Source organism: Prionailurus bengalensis, chromosome A2 (genome assembly GCF_016509475.1).
Source record: "Prionailurus bengalensis isolate Pbe53 chromosome A2, Fcat_Pben_1.1_paternal_pri, whole genome shotgun sequence".
Classification (NCBI taxonomy): Eukaryota; Metazoa; Chordata; class Mammalia; order Carnivora; family Felidae; genus Prionailurus; species Prionailurus bengalensis.
Window position 1 is genome coordinate 79,706,021 of NC_057348.1, and position 22,020 is coordinate 79,728,040.

The 22,020-nt window shown below is 37.3% G+C and overlaps 1 protein-coding gene across 1 annotated transcript in view; it reads left to right on the top strand.

Moving 5' to 3' along the window:
- Positions 1–659: 659 nt before the first annotated feature.
- The window catches only part of ORC5 (origin recognition complex subunit 5), an 80,967-nt gene continuing 59,606 nt past the window's right edge, over positions 660–22,020 (top strand). The window contains exons 1-5 of the mRNA XM_043588657.1: positions 660–846; positions 4,505–4,597; positions 5,715–5,915; positions 15,089–15,163; positions 18,534–18,645. Of these exons, the coding sequence (XP_043444592.1) occupies positions 775–846; positions 4,505–4,597; positions 5,715–5,915; positions 15,089–15,163; positions 18,534–18,645 (553 nt within the window). The 5' untranslated portion in view covers positions 660–774. The remainder of the gene's footprint in view (positions 847–4,504; positions 4,598–5,714; positions 5,916–15,088; positions 15,164–18,533; positions 18,646–22,020) is intronic.

Sequence of the window (22,020 nt, forward strand, 5' to 3'; positions counted from 1 at the left end):
ATCTGGTTTCCAGTAGGTGTTCCTGGAATAAATACAGGTGAAAGCCTTATGCTAAAGGTAGCATTACTGTTGTTCCTGGCGTCCTCACCAACACACCTTGGAACTTCTTCCCTTCAGGAGGGAAAGGCATTGCCAGGTATGGTTTCAGGCTTGCACGAAGACTAGTAATTCCAAGTTGTATGTTCAACCCCATTTCACCCTTTCTTTGCACTGGAGACCTCTAATTTTGACACCCTCATAGGGGAAAAAAGGCCATCTTTAGCGATTATCTCAGTCCGCCTTCCTCATGCCCTCAGCTTCATGCCTGCCTTCTTTCCCTCGATGGCGCCTAAGGAACGAGAGCTCCTGGGACTCAAGGTTTTTGCAGGCAAAAAAATCAAAGCTACGGGGTCGCGGGTCCTTAGGAACCCGCAGTGCCCGTAGCTCCTTCCAGGCGTTTTTCGGTTCATCCATCCCCACGTGCTCTCCTGGCCTTTGGATGGCGAACACCTGCATACGAGATGCCCAAACACCAACAGTGCGCAAGCAAAACCTCACAGCGAAGAGGGAAAAGAAAGCCCCGCGGCTCGGACCTTGGAAGATGAGGGCGGGGTGACGTTTCGCGTGCGCGCTGCCGTCATGTCGACGCACGGGCACGCCGGCCCCGCCCACAACCTCGCAAGTCTGGTTTCCGGCGGGAGCCGGGACTGTGGGCGGAGGTGAGGCTGCGGCTTGGGTGCTGGAGCTGGACCTGGAGCTGGCTGGGTGCTGCGCTGCCCTGTGGTACTCGCCGGAATGCCTCATTTGGAAAACACGGTGCTTTGTCGCGAGTCCCAAGTGTCCACCTTGCAGTCCCTGTTTGGAGAGGTATTGTGTGAAACTATCTTTTCTCTTCCAAATCCCGGAGGCAAACGTTTCCGTGGCCTTGCGACATGTTCTAATTGTTTTTTAGTTTCGTGTTTGGATTGTGGGGCAATACTCCATATTTTTGCATTGAGAACAGGGGTTGTTGTAGGTCTACCCCACTGCTACACCCAAAGTAACTTCCTAGTACCTTTACAAGAAAACGGCACAGGCAGCACCACAGGACGTTGGCCCAGGAAGTGTTCGTTTACACACGCCACGCTTTTGAGATGGTTACCCCAAAGTAGCTACTGGAAGTTGCTTAGTATCTTACCCCAGCTGAACAAGACTTTATACAACAGGTGTGTTTGCAGTGTTGGTTTTTTTTTTTCCAAATGTAAGTTGGCCCGTTTCATTGAGGTAAATGAAGCCTGGATATAGGTGGTGGTTTGCAAGACTCGTGAGGGCCAAGGCAGTCTTCAGGTTTAAGACTTCAGTAACTTTTCCAGAATTGCAAAGCCTTGAGATCTCTGTCTAGAATTTTTGGCCAGCAGTTCAGGTGATGCTTGTGAGAGGAGGGTAAGTAAGTGCCATCTTTAGGAGGTAACGTTCACCAGTTCACAGTTTCATCTATTTGTTTTCTGGTGGCTTTTGGTGAGCCTTTTGCTTCAGCTTCATTAATTAGGCATGGAGTTAAGTTAATCAGACTTGGGTCTTATCTGCGAGGGGAGGAAATGACAGTTTAGGCTTAGACTCATCCCTCCCTCTCAGCCATCTTCTGGTTTGCTTTCTTAAGTACTTGTATCCAACTAAGAATGTTGGGTGACAGTCTGAGTCTGTGAAGTATGGAAAAGTTCTTCTAAAGGTGCACAGTAGTTAGGGAAGTAAGAGGTCAATGACTGCATCCTCAGTTAGTATTCTGGTTATCGTGCTTTCAGTTAGAGTTATCCATATCGTCACTGAAATATTTTCTTGGTTATGCTTTATGCATTCCTTCCTTGGAAGTGGTAAGCCCAGATCACCACAACTAGAAGCAGTCCTCTAGAAAGAGAATATTGGCCAACAGAGATGACTGGTATGGGTTTGGTGTTGGTCACAGAAAGGGTTTTGACCTTTGCGCTTACTACAAATCACATTTAACAATATTAATAATGGCCTTTTTTCAAGGTGCCGTGCATGTGCGAGATGCAAAAAACTGGAAAAAAACAAAACTAAACTAAAAAACCCTGGTTCATATTTCTAAGCAGATTTTTTTATTTGCTCAGCAAATAAGTATTTACTGAGCCTCTTCTCTATATGAGGCACTGTGCCAGATCCTGGCCTATTACAGTTGGTTAAGAAGATTTAAGCATGGCCATGAAAGGTTAAGTAACAGTGCAAGAGTTCAGTATAATTCTAGGTAACAGTTGAAAGATGTTTAAAGGTGGAATATTACTAAGCCTCAAATAGTGGCTGCAGACCAATGTGGTAGGATTCTAGAAAAGGAGTGTTTTAGTGTAGTTTGGAAAAATTTTCCTGAACGATGTCTTGACGTTCTCTTTATAGGTATTTGGATAGTAGAGATGTTCAGCAAGCATGCATTTAATTCTTGGGATAGCATTTTTGAGCCAGTTAATTCACAAGATTGTTAGGTATAAACTTAAAGGGTTTGTATACTAAAACATCCATCTTAATTCTATTTTGGGGCTGCTTTTACCATGGAGATATGCAGTTAGAAAGTTTTTTCTGGGAAGGGTGCCTGGGTGGCTCAGTCGGTTAAGCCTCTGACTTGAGTTCGGCTCAGGTCATGATCTCACAGTTCGTGAGATCAAGCCCTGCGTCCGGCTCTGTGCTGACAGTGTGGAGCCTGCTTGGGGGGTTTCTCTCTCTCTCTCTCTCTCTCTCTCTCTCTCTTTCTCTCTCTGTCCCTTCCCTGCTTGTTCTCTCTTTCTCTTTCAAAATAAATACTAAAACTTTTTTAAAAAGTTTAAAAAAAAAAGGGGTGCCTGGGTAACTCAGTCCCTTAAGCTTCTGACTTCGGCTCAGGTCATGATCTCATGGTCTGTAAGTTCATGCCCCGCATTGGGCTCTGTGTTAACAGCTCAGAGCCTGGAGCCTGCTTCGGATACTATGTCTCTCTCTCCCTCTCTGCCCTCCCCTGCTCATGTTCTGCCTCTCTCTCTCTCTCAAAAATAAATAAACATTAAAATAAAAAATAAAAACAATAAAAACAACAAAAAAAGTTTTTTCCTGTGTAAATCTTAGTCCCTGATTTGTCTTGGAAAAGGAAATGTGTAACTTAGTGGCTAGTATGTAATAAATGTGACTGTTAATGCAGTGATGATGATGATCATAGAGACTCTACTTTCTTGTGGAAATTGCATCATCCAATTTTTTTGTGATTATTTTTTAAAATGATTGTGTCCCACTGGACTATGAACTCTTCCAAAGCAGATTGTCTTTTAACAGGTATTTGTACTCTTCAATGCATTATTATAGTTTTCAACATTTGGTAGGTGTCTAATAAATGAATGAAACATATTTGTAGTATTAATGAGACCAATAGAAGGACGTTTGACAATCTTTACTTTTCACTAGGCACCTGACTCGTAACAAATTGCAGGAAGATCTTGGGACTATGTATTTTGAAATATATGCTATGTAGATTTCATCATTGTTTTATTTGATGAAATGTGTACATTTAGGCCAGGCTAAATGTAGTATGTATAATTTAAAAGTATCCTGTAAATTTTCCTAAGAACAGGAGACTCTTGAAATTCCTTCCAACTTTATGGGGCGCCTGGGTGGCGCAGTCGGTTAAGCGTCCGACTTCAGCCAGGTCACGATCTCGCGGTCCGTGAGTTCGAGCCCCGCGTCAGGCTCTGGGCTGATGGCTCGGAGCCTGTTTCCGATTCTGTGTCTCCCTCTCTCTCTGCCCCTCCCCCGTTCATGCTCTCTCTCTCTCTCTCTGTCCCCAAAATAAGTAAATGTTTGAAAAAAAAAAATTAAAAAAAAAAAATTCCTTCCAACTTTGTGATCATATATACTTATCTCCGAAGCTTTAAAATGTGCAGTGAAGTTGCAGACTGCAGGAGTATATTCTTTAAAGAGTTAAGATAAAAATGGAGTATGGTAAAGTTAACCTGGAAATATCTCTGAAATCTCCTGTAAATTTGAAAATATAAGAGTTCTTATATATGAACCTGCACAGTAATAAAAAGTATAAATACATATATACTGCATGTATAGCATATATATATGTAGTATATACTAAATATGCCAAGTATAGTTTTTCAGAAATTTTAATTTTTTTTTTTTTTCCCTGAGAGAGAACATGAGCAGGGGAGGAACAGAGGGGGAGAGAGATTCCCAAGCAGGCTCCATGCCCAGCATGGAGCTTGATGCAGGGCTTGATCTCATGACCAGGATATCATGAACACAGCTGAAATCAAGAGTCAGACACTTAACTGACTGAGGCACCCCAGAAATTTTAATCTTAATAGATAAAGTGCTTAATAGAGAATGTGCTTAGGATTGAACTCAAGTTAGTTCACAGTGTGAACATAGATCCAGTGTATGGTCATTGTTGAAATAATTTGGATCGAATATTTTACTTTACCATGAAAACCTTTCTCATGAGTAGATAATTGTTTATTTTCTGTTTTTTTAATGTATGGACTGATACTTGTCTTTTCTCTCTTAGAGACATCATTTCAGCTTTCCATCAATTTTTATTTATGGGCATACTGCCAGTGGAAAGACCTATGTAACACAAACTTTGTTGAAAACTTTAGAGGTAAGAATAACCCTGGGATCATGACCTGAGCCAAAATCAAGAGTTGGGTGCTCAACTGACTGAGCCACCGGAGCATTTCAGACTAAATTTTGTTTGGGATATTTTGGACTCTGGTTTGCAAGGGAATAGGGTAAAAGAGGCCTTATAAGAAGTATAAAGTAGCCTTAGTTACATTGTTACCCTGAAAGAGAAAGAAAGGCTTCCTTCTTGGTTGAAATTTGTGGAATGTCACTAAAAATAGTTATAGGTCCCATTATTTGTGCCAGATGCCAAAAGTTATCTTCCTCAGAATGATCAGTACTGCTTTTGTGATTTCATTTTGAGAACAGACTATATTTGTAAGCAAGTCTTTGTTTCCTTGTTACTTCTCGAATTACCTCCATTTTGATCTTTAAATGAAGAGCTAGCTTAATCCTTATAGGGGGATTACTGTGGTTTCAAACTCTTAAAATTCTTTTTGATCCAGGTTTGTTCATCATTAGAATATTACCTTAAAATTAGTGTGAAATTCCTACTAAGAGTTTTAACACGTACTTGGGATTTTTTTGGTAAGAATTCTTTAGAGGGAAGTACAAGTTTGCTCTGAATCCTCGTAGGAAACAAATGGCAAACTCAAATAATTGAAGTGAGTTTAATGAAGATACTATTGTACAAAGGCTGAAGAAATGTTAAGGGAATCAATAAGGGGTGGTAAAGCACGGAGAGCTTTAGCCTTCCCTGGACCTGAACGGACCATAGGAGGGTGCTGTTACCAGCTCACAGCAAGAGCCGTAGCTTTAGATGAGGGGCTGCCAGGCTGAAGCTGTGGCCTTTGGTAGAAGAATGTAGCCATGGTGGAACTGTGGGCCACTGAGAGACAGGGTGTTAGGTAAGGGAATATTCATTTTCTATTACCGCTTCCTTCAGGCCCCTGGTTCTTCTCGTTGGCTGAATCCAACTGGAGCCAGAAAATATGAGAGTGTGAATGATATCGTCTGTAGTGGCTAGCCTCCTGGGACACAGAGCAGGTTGGGGAATGGTGGCGGGCGGAGAGATGTAGATCAGAAGGACAAGTGGAGAACATTGTTACTGGATATGTGTGTTTTCTGTTCTGTTTACGTTTTGTTGTTGTTTTCAGCTCCCACATGTCTTTGTGAATTGTGTTGAATGCTTTACCTTGAGGCTGCTCTTAGAACAAATTTTAAACAAATTGAATCATCTTAGTTCTTCAGAGAATCGATGTTCTACCCACATAACCTGTGAAACATTTAATGATTTTGTTCGCTTATTTAAACAAGTAACCGAAGCTGAAAGTCTCAAGGATCAGACTGTATATATCGTAAGTAATTTAATTTCATTATATCATCTATTTGAAAACTGGTTTGTTTATTGGGTCAATTTCTGTATATTTGTTTTGAGTCTCATTATGTATAGCACACTGTGCAAGGGGCTTTTGGGATACAGAAATGTTTTAGATGTATTTTTTATCCAAAGGGAACTTCAGTGTAATGGAGGAGTTGTGACATATACTACATCTGATCATGTGTGAGTGTGGTAAGTGATAACCATGAGACGCAGAGTACTGATGAAGGCATATGTGGTCCAGCCTCATGAGGTGATAGCATTTGAGATAGACCTGAAAGGATAATTAGAGGATTATAGGAAGAAACTAAAGAAGGGGAATTGCAGATGTTAGGAATTATGTAAGGAAAGGCATGCAAATGCAGTGGAAGGCAGGGAATGAAAGTAGTCTGGTTTTGGTGGGTGATAATGTATGAAGGCAGAAAAAAGCTAGGAAGGTAAGGGAGGCAGAAAATAGAGTGTCTTGAAAACTACTAAAGTGCTCTATTTCATGTACTAGTTAGTGAGGAGGTAGTGGAGATTTTAGAGCAGCAAATATGTTTAAAATGCAAGTCATATTAAATAGATGGGAGGCGGTGAGCGATGACAGACTCAAGTCCAAAGGAATGATTTTTAGGCTTTTATAGCTGTTTAAATTAGAGGAAATTTGGGCCCGGACTAGACTTGGGGCAGAAGATGTAGAAAGGAATAAATGGAAGACACAGCAACGGTCAAATTCTTCCACTGTGTACGGAGTAGGTTTGTGGGGAAAGATGAATCAATTGATTTTTGGTTGGCTAAGTTTGAATCGTAGTTGTTATATCAATGTGAAAATGATTAGCAGACAACTGAAAATGTGTACTGTTTCAGTGGATTTTTATAATACTTTAATCCTTTTTAAAAAAATGATTACCTCTGGAATTGGAATTAACTTTTAATATAATGCCTTATCAAAACCGCCAAGTTGTAAACTCCCTGAAGGGACCAAATCTTACAGATTCTTGCATCTCGCATCTCCTGAAATGTACAAAATAGTTCCTTCCACATTTTCATTTCGCTTATTTATTTATTCAGCAAATAATTACTGAGCACTTCCTATGTGCCAGGCACTGTTTTAGATACTGGAGATAGAACACAGAACAAATTAGAGTCCCTTGCCTTCCTGCAGTTTATAATATAGTTGAGGAACATACATGAAAAGCAGGTTAATAGTAGTGTGTCAGATATAAAAAGTTAATAGAATAAAGGAGAATCAATTGGGTGAGGGAGAGTAGTTATTTTTCTAAACGGAGAAGACAGAGAAGATCTCACTGAGATGATGGTAACTGAGCTGAAACCTGAAGGAAGTGAGGAGTAAGCCATGAAGATAACGTGAAAAAAGAGTATTCCAGGCAAAGAGATGAACGTATGAGTACAAAGCCTGGAACATGCTTTGTGTATTCAGAGAATATTGAGGAGGCCATTGTGGTTAGGCTAGTTTAAGTAAGGGGGAGAGTGGTAATGTTGAGATCAAATGAAGAGTACAAGGATAGAAGCATGCAGACCAGCATTATGGGTTGAATTCTTTCCCCCAAAAATTCATATGGTGAAGTTCTCACCCCTGGTGCCTCAGAATACGACCTTTTGGAAATAGGGTCATTGCAGTTCTAATTAAGATGAAGTTAAGTAGTTTGGGCCCCTAATTTAGTATGACTGGTGTCTTTATAAAAAGAGGAAATTTGGAGATAAGACATGCACATAGGGAGGATGCCGCATAAAGATAGAAGCTATGCTGCTGCAAACCAAGGGACTACCAGAAACCAGGAGAGAGATCAGGAACAGTTCCTCCAGTACTACCTTTGGAGGAAGCATGGTCATGCCAACACCTTGATCTTGGACTTATAGCTTCTGTAACCATGAGATAATAAATTTCTGTTGTTAAAGTCACCCTGTTGGTGGTGCTTTCTTATGGCAGCTGTAGGAAACTAATACAGCTGGTTCTGAGGCATTTATGATAATCTAGGCCAAACATCATGTTGGGTTAGACCAGACTGGTAGCAGTAGATGTGGTAAGAAGTGGTCTGGAATATTTTGACAGAATTTTCTGATAGATTGAATACAGAGGAGAAGAGAAAGAACAAAGTTAATGATGACTCAGAAGTTTTTGTGCACTTGAAAAGATGGAGTTGTCATTATCTTAGTGGGATCTTGTTGGGCAGGGAAGGAGTGATCAGGAATTTGGTTTTGGGCATGTTAAATCAAGTACAGATGTTCAGTTGGCACTTGGACACTGGAGTCTTGGGTCAAGAGAGGTTCATTTTGGAACTACAATTTTGGAGTTATGAGAATAGAGGTAGTAGTCCTTTTTTTTTTTTTTTTAATAAATTTTTTTTTTTTAATTTTTTTGAGAGAAAGAGAGAGCAGGGGAGGGTCAGGGGGGGGGGGGATCCCAAGCAGGCTCTGCAGTTTCAGCATATAGCCCAATGTGGGGCTGAAACCCATGAACCATGAGAACATGACCTGAGCCAAATTAAGAGTTGGATGCTTAACTGACTGAGATCACTGAGACGCCCTTAGAGGTAGTAGTGTTTAAAGCTGGGGGGCTGTTAGCTCACCAAGAGGGTGAGTGAGTAGAAAAGAGGCGAGTCAAGTGCCTGAGTCTTGGGGCAACCCATTGGTTATGTGATGAGGAGGTAAGGAAAAACAAATGAGGACAGAGAAGAAATCAGTGATGTATAAAGAAAACTTGAGGAAGTTGCAGTGTTCTGGAAGTCTTGCTAGCCTCTCTCTTTCCTGGTCCTTTGACTAGGGAAACCAGGGTTTTGGTGGGGCTTTTTTGGCATATTTTCATTAGCCTTTCTGTGTTGCTGGCTTCTTCAGCTCTACATATGGGCTATGTGTGGCAAAACTCACCTCTCTAAGGTGAGTTGTCATTCCTCCGTCCTAGCTGGCCTGCCTTCTCTCTGCCTTTCATAACCCTGTTCGTTTTAGGTACAGTATTCAAGATTCTTAGTTTTACTTAGCAGGAGAAATAGGGAAAAGTATATACTTCATCTTCTCAGAGGCGAAAATATAATTTCTTTTAAAATGCAAGTGAATAAGTGAAGAATACAGCTACTACTAGTATAGTTTCACACCATTAAGCTGATTGATGCTAAAGCAACTCTAGTTTAACCCACCATTACTTGCACCATCAGTGCAAATATCAACATGGTGAAAAAGGCAAATAATATTTCAGTACTATTATGAAAATAGTTTTGACGTTGCCAACCTTTTGAAAGGGTATCAGGGACCATCCTTCCCACCCCCAGGGGGCCACAGGTCATACATACCTCAGAAACCAATGTTCTAAGAAATAAGTTGGTCTTTCAGTAAGATAAGGTAGGAGACAAGATCACTGGTGGAGAGGAATTTAAGGAATTAAGAGTCCATATCAGAAGGGGGTCATTAATGTGGGTTTTGAAATATCCAAAAAGTATAGGAGTTATATTAGAGAAGTGTTAGTAAGAAACTGTAATATTTAAAGAATGAAAGGGAATGACCTCAGTATATGTGGATGACAACAAAGAGAGTTGCAAAGCTGAATGTCTTTAGGTAGGAGGTTAGGTAGGAGGAAAAAATCAATACTGTAGAAACAGGGGCAGCTGGCTGGCTCAGTTGGAAGAGCATGCAGACTGTTAATCTCAGAATTGTGAGTTCGAGTCCCATGTTGGGTGTAGGGATTACTTAAATAAAACAACAACAACAAAAAATTCTAGGAACAGCCTTGATGAATAAGTAGGGCCCCACTCATTTTTTCAGATGCAGTGGATAAAAGTAGGTATTTAGTAAGTACTTGTTAATTGACTAAACATGAAGTGTGAAAAAGTTTCCAGGTGTTTAGCATGGAACTTTTTTTTTTAATGTTTATTTATTTTTGAGAGAGACAGAGACAGAATGTGAGTGGGTTAGGGGCAGAGAGAGAGGGAGACACAGAATCCGAAGCAGGCTCCAGGCTCTGAGCTGTCAGCACAGAACCCGACACGGGACTTGAACTCACAAGCTGTGAGACCATGACTTGAGCCAAAGTCGGACGCTCAACCCACTGAGCCACCCAGGCGTCCCTAGTGTGGAAAATTTTTAGGAGTACATTTGTAGACTGTTCAGCCTTCTAATATATGAATTGGTACATTTCAATACTTAGAATAAAGAAAGGTGGGAGAGTATTTTCTAGTCAGTAAACCAACTTGCAAATCAAGCGTCTATTAGAATGCTTTTGTGTAAATTATTAAGATAAATGTTTGGATCTGAATTAAAATTTTTTATCTCTCTGAATATTAGTTATCTGTCAACTGCTTTTGAAGAAGGATCATTTATTAGAATATCATAAAATCATTATAGTGGGTTAACTAAATTAAATTAGAAGAATGAACTATTAATTTACTGCTTCAGCTTTGTGTTTTGCATTAAAATGGGCATAAAAACAGACCAGTTATTTGTATTAATCTGTGTCCTGGATTAGAGAGTTATTTAAATGGAGATTGATGGGGAAATTGCATAATTGCATAGTAGAGAAACTAATTTATAGCTTTTTAGCAGTAAATAATTTTAGCTTTATTTTGTCTAATTAGAAATGAGATATCTTAAGTTGATTACTCACATAGATTGTTTCAAGCTGTCTGTTAATTAATAAAACAGTTACAAAACAATTCGGACTACTTAGGGAAATAATATTATATTCTTTGCATTTTAATTTTATTCCTATTTTAAATTATCATAATTTCTAGTAGGATTTGTTAATAAAGTGTAAATGTTTTTTAAAAAAAGACGCCAGCTTTCTTTACTTCAGTTCTGAGAAGAAAACGCACGAGATAAACCTACAACATTTTGCCATAATAGAAAGCTAGGTAACTGTCATTATAACTAGGGTCATTTCAAAAAGACACAGAAGGTCACATATTGAAAGAATTAATATTGTTAAAATGTTCATAGTACCCAAAGCCATCTATAGATTCAGTGCAATCCTTATCAAAATTCAAATGACATTTTTCTCAGAGATAGAAAAAACAATCTTAATATTCATGTGGAATCACAAAAGATGGAATAGCCAAAGCTGTGCGGAGAAAGAAGAAAAAACTTGAGGCATTATACTTCTTAATTTCAAACTATACCATAAAGCTATAGTAAAACAGTATGGTACTAGCATAAAAACAGACCAACAGAACAGAATTGAGAGCACAGAAATAAGCCTTCCCATATACATACGGTCAACTAATATTTGGCAAGAGAGCCAAGAATGCTCAGTGACGAAAGGCTAGTGTCTTCAATAAATGGCAATGGGAAAACTGGGTAGCCACATGCAGAAGAGTGAAGTTAGACCCCTGTCTTACACCATTCACAAAAGTTAACTTGAAATGAATTAGAAACTTAAGTGTAAAAACTGAAACCATAAAACTCCTAGGGGAAAAAAAAAAACAAAAAACCTAGAGGAAATGTTCGTTGGCAGTGGTCTTGGCGACAGCTTTTAAAATATGATACCAAGAGAGCAAGCAACAAAAGTGAGAATAAGTAGGACTACACTGAACTAAAAAAGCTTATGCATAGCAAAAGAAATAATCACTAAAATGAAAAGGCATTCTACAGAATAGGAGAAAATGCTTGCAGTCATCTACTAAACAAGGGATTAATATCCAAAATATATAAAGAACTCGTACACTCCATAGCAAAAACAAACAAAACAAATCTGGTTAGAAAATGGGCAGAGGACCTGAATAGACATTTTTCCAAAGAAGACATACAGATGGTCAACAAGTACATGAAAAGGTGCTCAACATCACTAATCATCAAGGAAGTGCAAATCAAAACCATGAGGTATCACCTCACACCTATTGGATGCCTATTATCCAAAAGACAAGAGATAAGTGTTGGTGAGGATGTGGAGAAAAGGGAATCCTTGTGCACTGTTCTTAGGGGAAGGTTAATTGGTACAGCCACTATGGGAAAAACAGTGTGGAGGTTCCTTAAAACATTAAGAATAGAACTGCCATATGATTCCACAACCCAACTTCTGAGTGTATATATGAAGGAGATGAAATCAGGGTGTCAAAGAGATATCTGCACTCCCATGTTGATTGCAGTTTTATTCACAATAGCCAAATCATAGACATAACCAAATGTCCATCAGTGGATGAATGAATAAAGAAGATTTTGTGTGTGTGTGTGTGTGTGTGTGTGTGTGTGTATGTGTGTATACATGCATATGTATATGTATATGCATACATACATATACACACACACATATACATATACATACATACAATGGAATATTGTTCAGCCATGAGAAAGAAGGAAATCCTGCCATTTGTGACAACATGGATGGACCTTGAGGGCATTATGCTAAGTGAACTAAGTCTGGCAGAGACAATTCTATGTGGAATCTAAAAAGCCAAACTCAGGAACAAAGTAAAATGGTTGGTTACTAGGGACTGTGGGATAAGGGAAATGGAGAGATGTTGGTCAAAGAGTACATGCTTCTAGTTATAAGGTGAGTAAGTTCTAGGGAATCTAATGTACAACATGGTGATTATAGTTAATGCTATACTGTGTTATATATACTTGAATGTTGCTAAGAGAGTGGACCTTAAATGTTCTTGCCATGAAAAAGAAATGATAATTATGTGAGGTGATGGAGGTGTCAGCCAAAGTTATGGTGGGAATCATTTTGCAGTATTAAGTGTATCATATCAACACGTTGTGTACCTTAAACTTATGCAGTGTTATATGTCAGTTATATTTCAAAGCTGGGGGGACAAAAAGGACCTAGAAACTAGTTTGAAGAGGCTTCCACTGGCCAAACATGGTATGGTTTGGCCATCAAAAAGAACAGTCAATTCAGTAGATGGAAGCACAATAGATGTGTTAAAATCCATGAATTCATAATGATACTAAACAAGTATATAAAAATCACAAAACCTCAGCTCATTGGTTACCATGAGAATTTCATTTACTAGGGCACTGCAGTAGGCTAAATAATGGCCCCTGAGGATATCAGGTCCTAGTCCCGGGAACCTGTAAATGGCCCCTTGGAAAAAAGGCCTTTGGAAATGTGATTAACTTAAGGATCTAGAGATGGGGAGGTTTACCAGGTTTATCTGGGCGAGCCCAAAATGCAATCACAAATGTTTGTGTAGGAGAGAGGCAAAGAGAGGTTTGACTAAACCACACATAAAAGAGGCGGCCAGGTAATGGAAGCAGAGGCAAACAGAATAAGTGAGAAACTGGAAGGTGCTGGCCTTGGATTATATAGTGATGCAGCCACAAGCCAAAGAATATTGGCAGCCACCAGAAGCTGAGGGGGCAAAGAATGTATTCTACCTTAGAGCTGTTGGAGGGAGTGTAGCCCTGCAGACACCTTGATTTTGGCCCCACGAAACTGATTTCAGACATGGCTTCCAGAACTGTGAGAGAATAAATATTTAGTCTGTTTCAAGCCACCACATTTGTGTGATGATGTGTTACAGCAACCACAGAGGCACAAACTTATTTTGAAAGTTGGTAGATTAAAGGAAAGAATCGAATATTTATCCCTTATGTCCTGTGTGGACTTTATTTCTGAGTAACAGATGAGGAGAAGTTCTTTCTAGAAAAATGTCCTCCAATAAATGAAGAAAGAATCCTAGAAAATTAGAGTGTTGCAGTCCCTAACAAAGTTCTAGATGTAGGCAGTGATCATCAGTTGAAATCATTTGGTGAAAGGCTGCTAGGGAACTTTATAATGGATGGATCAGGCTGACAATACCTGAAACTGTCAATCAATCTTAACATCACAAGAGAGATAGTCACATGTTGTGTACCTGCTGATGTGATTCAATAAGAAATATAGAGCACTATTTGTGAAGTATTCTTGCCCGAAAGTTGAACCTGAAACTTATCAGACCCCTAGATTTATTGACTATTGTACAGGAAATATAGGGGATATAGGAACATGTTAAATGACACTACAGAGATGCAGTCAGCCAATTCAGAATATGGAAAATTCTACCCAACAGATGACCTGTTTACTTCAATGAATATATAACAGCAAAAAAAGGAAGGGTCAGGGGAAATGTTATAATTTAAAATTGACCAGAAGACAAACCAAATATGAGAATATTCAATGTATGAACCTTTTTGGATCATGAATCAAATAAGTGAACTCTAAGGAGGCATTTGTGGGACAAATCGGGAAATTTGAATACTGGTTATTACATGACGTTACAGAATATTGTTAATTTTTTAGGCATGATAATGATACTGAGGTTATGTTTTTTTTTAAAAAGTCTTCACCTCTTAGATCTACATATGACATATTTACAGATGGAATAGTATGTCTGAGGTTTGCTTTAACATAATCCAGCAAGATGGTAGAAGAGAAAAGTGGAGGTGGATAGAAAAAACAAAAAGTAAAACATAACAAAAAGTAAAAACAAAGGTTGGATTAAATAGATTAAATATTTTAGACAATGCTTTGAAGACGTTGATTTTTTTTTATGGACTAATGGATGACTTCTTGAAGTAAGTTTTTTTTTTTTAACATGTTTTATCAAAATTTCAAACATATATAGAGAATAGTGTAATATATTCTAGTGAACCCATCACCCAGCTTCAGTTATTATTAACATGTGGTCACACTTGTGTCTTTATCCCATCATTGTTTCCTGCATCATATTATGTTATCCATAAATGAATATAAACATTCTATCTCTATATATCATATATCACCCATGAATATGTGCTAGAGCTACATATAATATGTATACTGTGTGTCTCTGGAAGATAAGTACCTTTTAAAATCATATAATCCCAATAGTATTATCATAACTGAACAAAAATTTAACTTTTATCAAATGTAATAAAAAATGCTTCCAGTTCTATGTCTTGTACACCTAGTGAGATATCCTTAGAGCATTGGTAATATACCTATAAAAGAAACTTTTAATGTGGCTGTGATTCATTTTCTATTTAGAAACTTGGGTTAAAATACGATGTAAGTAGTCTTTTTTAATTTGCTAATTTGAAATGTCTTCTACAAATGTAAATACCAGTTGAAAATTAATTCATAGGTTATAATTTTTCTTTTTAACATAGAAAATTGTGAATTGTGCAGTATATTATATAAATGTTTTATAGAGGGCTTTGTAAATCGATTTTGACACTGCATTTTTTTTTAATAAGGTTCTAGACAAAGCAGAATATCTAAGAGATATGGAAGCAAATCTTTTGCCTGGGTTTCTTAGGTTACAAGAATTGGTAAGTAATGCATGGGTCTTTTCGCCCTATGACCTAATCAATTGATTGTCTTGTCAAATATTTTCCTTTTGCCAATCTGACAGGTGAGAAATGAATCTTAACATAATTTTAACTTGTATTTCTTTACTGTGAGTGTTGTTGAACATTTTTCCAAAGTAAAAGCACTTTTTGACTTGGTAACATTTATTCTTTATTTTAGCTTTTCATTTCTAATTGTGAAGTGACCAGTCCTACTCTTTTATAAGGTTTTAGGTGTTTGCTGGAGTAGATGGTGGGAGCCTATACTTTAAACTTTCTGTAAGAATTTAAAAATTTTCAGTAATCTAGAGAATCAGTAATCTAGAGGTAGGTCTGTTTTGGGTCATCTGGCGTTCTCTCTCTTGGCCAGTGTCAGAACCAGCTTTGTGTTTGAATTTATAATTGTGTTGGTACTGAATAGTATTAATACTACTCTAATTGTTATGAGCTAACAAAAAAAAATAGGGATGGGCTTAATATGCATATGTGTCAGGTCAAAACATAATAATAATATGGTAAAACCAGGATTTTACAGTAGTTTGAATAAAGAAAATTGGAGAGAGAATTCATTGTTCACCAACATCAGTTGGTATAGGAATACTAAACTCAACTGTGGCTGTTTCCCATTTGTACCAGAATTATGAGGGTAAGATTTAGTTTGATCAAAATACTATTATTAATCATATTCAATCACTGTTAATTTAAATTTTATTGATTTCGTAGTTTTGTATTTAACTTACAAATTTATTTTTGTTTTATAATCCTGTAAGTGCTTTGAGCATAAATAGTTTATACCTACCAGTTTTATGTCTGTATTTAAGTATTAAGTAACATTATAATGAAAGTTAATATTTGGAGAGACCATGTTTACACCATTTCCAACTTTGAAAAGTTGAACATTTACTGAACACATTACTGAAATTTGATAAACTTCCAGAAGTTCAGAGAGGCTTTCCAAGTGCCATTGAAATCATTGTGTGCCTAAGGTCGATTCCTAAAATTCACTTTTATTTTTATTTATTTTTTTGTAGTGTTTATATTTGAGAGAGAGAGAGTGTAAGCAGGGGAGAGGCAGAATAGGGAGGCAGAGGATCCCAAGCGGGCTCTGTGCTGACAACAGAGAGCCTGATGTGGGGCTTGAATTCACAAACCATGAGACCATGACCTGAGCTGAAGTTGGTTGCTTAACCGACTGAGCCACCCAGGCACCCCTAAAATTCACTTTTAGTAATAGTAATAGCAGAGGTGAGATGTTAGAGGACAGGAGGAGAGTTAAGTGTAGCTCTTGGTAACCTATCCTGGAAATTTCTTGCCACAGTCTAGCTTTTGCTAGTTTGATTAACTCTTGGCATTTTACTACTGAGACCAGTAACTCATCTTCTTTGAGTAGATGCCTCCTCCTTCACTTCTTTTTATTGTTTTGTTGTGTTGCTTGTGGATTATTTGTATGACCTCATCCACTGTCCCTGTTGTCCTGGGGTTCCCTGTCTGGTTTCCAACTATATTCTTGCTGTCCTCTTGCTCTTAAACCGTAGCTTATCTCAGTTTCCCCCTCATGCCCAGTCATGGTCATGGTGCGTCCCTTCTTTGGAGTTAGGCCTTCCCCCCACCCCCCCCCCCCCGCCTTTTTTTAGTTGTAATTATGGAAACTGAAGAAAATTAAAAGATTCAAGTAATCTCAATTCTACCATAAAACAGAAGTATTATTTTGACATTTCTGGAAACATGGTTGATTTGAAAAAATAGTAAAGGCATTTCATGTTTTCTATTAATATATATGAGTACAATTAAGTTATGATATGAAGGTACTTTAACATTTGAGAACATTACCAGCTTAAAATCCTTTCAGATGGATAAATATCTTCTATTTTTTAGGCCTTTCTATTATTGAACTGATTTTATCAAATGCTTTTATTTTTACTTATTTATTTAAAAAAATTTTTTTAATGTTTATTTATTTTTGAGAGAGACAGACAGAGCACGAGCAGGGGAGGGGCAGAGAGAGAGGGAGACACAGCATCTGAAGCAGGCTCCAGGCTCTGAGCTGTCAGCACAGAGCCCGATGTGGGGCTCAAACCCACAAGCTGTGAGATCATGACCTGAGCTAAAGTCGGATGCCCAACCGATTGAGCCACCCAGGCGCCCCTCAGATGCTTTTAGATAATCATTTTTTATTATTTGATTTGATTTGATAATCATTTTTGAAAGCACAACAACTTAATGCCTTGTATTCAAGATTGTATTTAGAGCATCCCTTTTCATCCCTATAGAAATAAATTCAAGGATTCTTAAAAATTAAAGAGTTTATAAGACAACATTTGAAAGTAGAAATCTTTTTCTCTTTTTCATAAAGATGCTAGATTTTTGTAGAATTATGAATTTATTGAACTCAGCTTTCTTTGTTAGCCAAAAGAATGTTTTTCTAAGTAATGGAAATTGGAATGTAAGATTACATGTAAGTTAGGAATCAATAAATAGTAAATCACCATCAGAGTATAGTATAATTTATGTGATTGGATCCTAAGAATAGTTACAGAACAAAACAGCTATCATGCCTGCTCTGTCACCTTGGAAAATGTCAAAAAGAATAAGGAAAAAAATTAAAATTTGTGCTGAAATGCAGAAGTCTGTCTGCAGATTAATTCTAACTAGCATCCATAGGGCATTTGTGGCCACTCTGGAGGACAGCATACATGTTGCGCTTGTATTCTTAGTGCTTGTTTTTGTATACTGGTAATACATTCTAAATACACTTCAAAAGATTACTGTTTACCTAACATCAGTGTTCTATGTGTGTACTTAATGTTCTTAATGTCTATTCATGTTTTGCTCAATAATTTTTTATGAAAATAACCTTTAAAAATACTTAAAAATTTCCTAATATTATGGTTATATGGGATTGCATATCTGTTTTTCTTCAACTCTTATTTTCTCTCTGGGTTGCTGTAGCTATTTTAATGATGAGAGATATTAAGTTGTACATTTTTTTTGTTTATTGATTGAAACTAATGATTTCTTTGAAAATTCACATAAAAAAATCTTAATTATTAAGGAAATGTGTTTCTTCATTTCTATGAAATAAACCCTTGTGTGACTGTCCCTAGCGTTCATGAGTAACCGAAATGTCCGTTAACCTAAAAGTTTTATGGAAATTCTAAGTGATTATGTTTGAAAATTTGCAAGCGGATGAACTCCTTGATTAGGTTTTTGAAATAACACCTATTAATATGCAAATAATTTGTCATATATTGTAACTTTGCTGGATTTATTTGAAAGAAAAATTCAAATGGAATTGCTGCTCTGATTAAGATTTTTAAATGCAAAGTTACTTTTATTTTTCTTTCTTTTACAGACTGACAGAAATGTGACTGTTCTCTTTCTCAGTGAAATTGTTTGGGAAAAGTTTCGTCCAAATACTGGGTGCTTTGAGCCATTTGTCTTGTATTTCCCTGATTATAGCATAGGTAAATTTTAAAACTTTGTTTTGACAAATGATATTCACTAAAATACTTTTTGTTGTTTGAAAGATTAAGCTAGCATATTCAAATGGGAATACTTTGATGTCTTAATCTGTTCGGATTTGCTGCCAATCTCAAAAATGTAACTGTACTTACAGAGGTTTTAGTTTGAAACTGTGAAGGTTTATTCTTGTATAGTTGTTGAAATGTTTTGAATGAGTGTTTCTCACATATTTGTGTTAATGGTGTATTTTCACATTTTTTAGTCAGTATAGTAAGATGTATATATTGAGATTGTAACTTCCATGCAAGTAAGTATCAGACTAGGTTGGCAAAGCACATTTAAATTGTATGAAATCTTTATTTACCATGTACTTGGGTTAAGTATTATGTGGAGTGTATCTTTTGCCTTGGTAAATCTCATTTTTCATTACTGTTTCTCTTACAGTACCAACTACTAGGCCTTGTGTTTATTTCTTTGTGGCTTGTATTTAATCTTAAATTTCATAGATCTTGATTATTTTTGTCTTTGGAAGAACACGGTGGCTTTTTGTATTGCTGAGTAGTTCCGTAGATTAGTATTGTGTTGTCACTATACAAACAGGATACTTCTGACTCAAAGTTTACAAATGTGAAGCATAAAGTGATTAGCAGACTATGAAAAAATAGCATTTCTTGACCTTGGCCTCATTAACACTAACCTCTGAACTAATCAGCTGTAAACATTCATTGTTAAGATAAACACATTTTTGCCTGTTTTCACAAGAACAGCAATCAAATAACACCTTGCCTTAGCTAATTAACTGAGATAGAAAAAAGGAACCCAAAATAAATGGAGCCCTTATTTTCAGTAGTTTCTCTTCCATGAAAATTGCAAAATAGGGAGAAGAGAAAAGGGTAGGAAGAAAAGGAATAAATCAAAGGATTTCAATAAAAAAATTCTTTGTACCTGTGTCATCACTGTTCAAAGTTAAATTTTTTCATGACCCATGTTAGGTTTAAGTAGTGAAAAATTACTTACAGATTAAAAAAAATTTTTTTTAACATTTATTCATTTTTTGAGAGAGACAGTGAGTGGGGTAGGGGCAGAGAGGGAGACACAGAATCTGAAGTAGGCTCCAGGCTGAGCTGTCAGCACAGAACCCGATGTGGGGCTCAAACTCACAGGACTGCAAGATCATGACCTGAGCTGAAGTCGGATGCTTAACCGATTGAGCCACCCAGGCACCCGGTACTGAAAAATTATTTAGAATTTAAGAAAAGTATTTTTTTTTTTTTCTCAACGTTTATTTATTTTTGGGACAGAGAGAGACAGAGCATGAACGGGGGAGGGGCAGAGAGAGGGAGACACAGAATTGGAAACAGGCTCCAGGCTCTGAGCCATCAGCCCAGAGCCTGACGCGGGGCTCGAACTCACGGACCGCGAGATCGTGACCTGGCTGAAGTCGGACGCTTAACCGACTGCGCCACCCAGGCGCCCCAAGAAAAGTAATTTTTAAAAAAGCTGGTTTTCTACATCTTAGTGAAGTGTTAAAGTATGGTATAATGAATTGTAGAATTTTATTTAAAATTTTAGACAGTAAAGATATGAAGCCTCACTGATGAAGAGAATTTGAGGACGTACTTAATTAAAGTGATTGTGCCAATTTCAGAGAGCATAGGCTAATAGTTTTTTGAAAAGTATATAATAATGGGGCCATGTATAATCTGATTATTTAATTGAGAGCCTTCTACATACCAAGATTTTTTTAAAAAGCAAAACCCCATAATCACACAAAAAGTCATTCAAAAAGGAAACATTAATTGATAAGCCAAATTATAGTTTGAGTAAGCATGGAGCAGGAACAAAGGAATAATCTTAGTGGCTAATGTCATCCAATCATAACTTGATACACATGCCATCTGTAAGAATGGTGTTTGAAGTTCAAGATGCCCTCTCCTCTCAGCAGTGATGATTAGGGGCCCAGTTTGGAATTCTTGTTTTCTGATCTCTACCACATACAGACTACTCATCTTTTGGTAGAACATTTTTTTCCCCCTTCTGGTGGATTATAATTCACTTTCATCAGATGTTTGGTTTGGTTACTGTATCATTCATTCAGGATAAGTTATGCTCCAATAAGCAATCTGACAATCTCAGTGATTTATAGTTTCCCATTCTTTTTTTTTTTTTTTTTAATTTTTTTTTTTTTCAACGTTTATTTATTTTTGGGACAGAGAGAGAGCATGAACAGGGGAGGGGCAGAGAGAGAGGGAGACACAGAATCGGAAACAGGCTCCAGGCTCCGAGCCATCAGCCCAGAGCCTGACGCGGGGCTCGAACTCACGGACCACGAGATCATGACCTGGCTGAAGTCGGACGCTCAACCGACTGCGCCACCCAGGCGCCCCTAGTTTCCCATTCTTAACAACCTTTGTGCAGTTGTTGTCTTATGTTTTACTTATACATTTATTATAAACCTCATATTAAATTATTATTTGGACTTGAAAGAAATAAAAAATATTTTATTGTTTATCCTGCTTGAGATGTGTTGAGCTTCTTGGATATATGAGTGTATAGTTTCATCACCTTTGGAAAAATTTCAGCCCTTATTTCTTCAAATAGTTTATCTTTATTCCCCCCACTCACTTTCCTTGCCTTTTCCTGAGACCGCATTACATGTGTATTAGACCCCTTGATATTGTCTCACCGAGTCCTTTTGCTTATTTAAATTTTAAATCTATTTTCTTTGTGTTTTATCTGGGATTTTTTTTCTCTGTGTCTTTAAGCTCACTAACTTTTTTTCTACAAGTGTCTAATCTGCGGTTAATCCCATCCAGTGGAATTTTTCATTACAGATCTCATGCTTTTGTTTTCCTTTGTATTTTTGAGATGATGAGCATGTTTATAATAGTTGTTTTATATCCTTGTTCACTGATTCCATAACCTCTTTTATTTTAGGTTTCTATTGACTAATTTTTACCTATTCTAGGTATTAATTGTATATGTAGTAATTTTTGATTGAATAATAGATATTGTGTTTTTTGTTGTTGTATGTTGGGTACTTTTCTAGGAAGCACTTAAGTTTCTTGAAGATATATCTGACTCTTTTAAGGTTATTTTTAAGCTTTTTTGAAGGGATGCTCTAGAGTAACCTTTATTCCAATGGTAATTTTAGCTCTACTTCTGTGACATAGCCCTACTGGGATTTTTACTGAAAACCACATGTGTTTAGCATAGTTTCTTCATTCTGACCGGTGGCAGTATGAATGATTTATAGTTCTCTGTGAGCTCTGATAATTGACTGACACCTCTCCACTAATTGTTTTACCGCAGAAGTTGTTTTTGCTTGGCCTATGGGGTTTTACTCTGTACATGTACAGATTGGTATTCAGACAGGA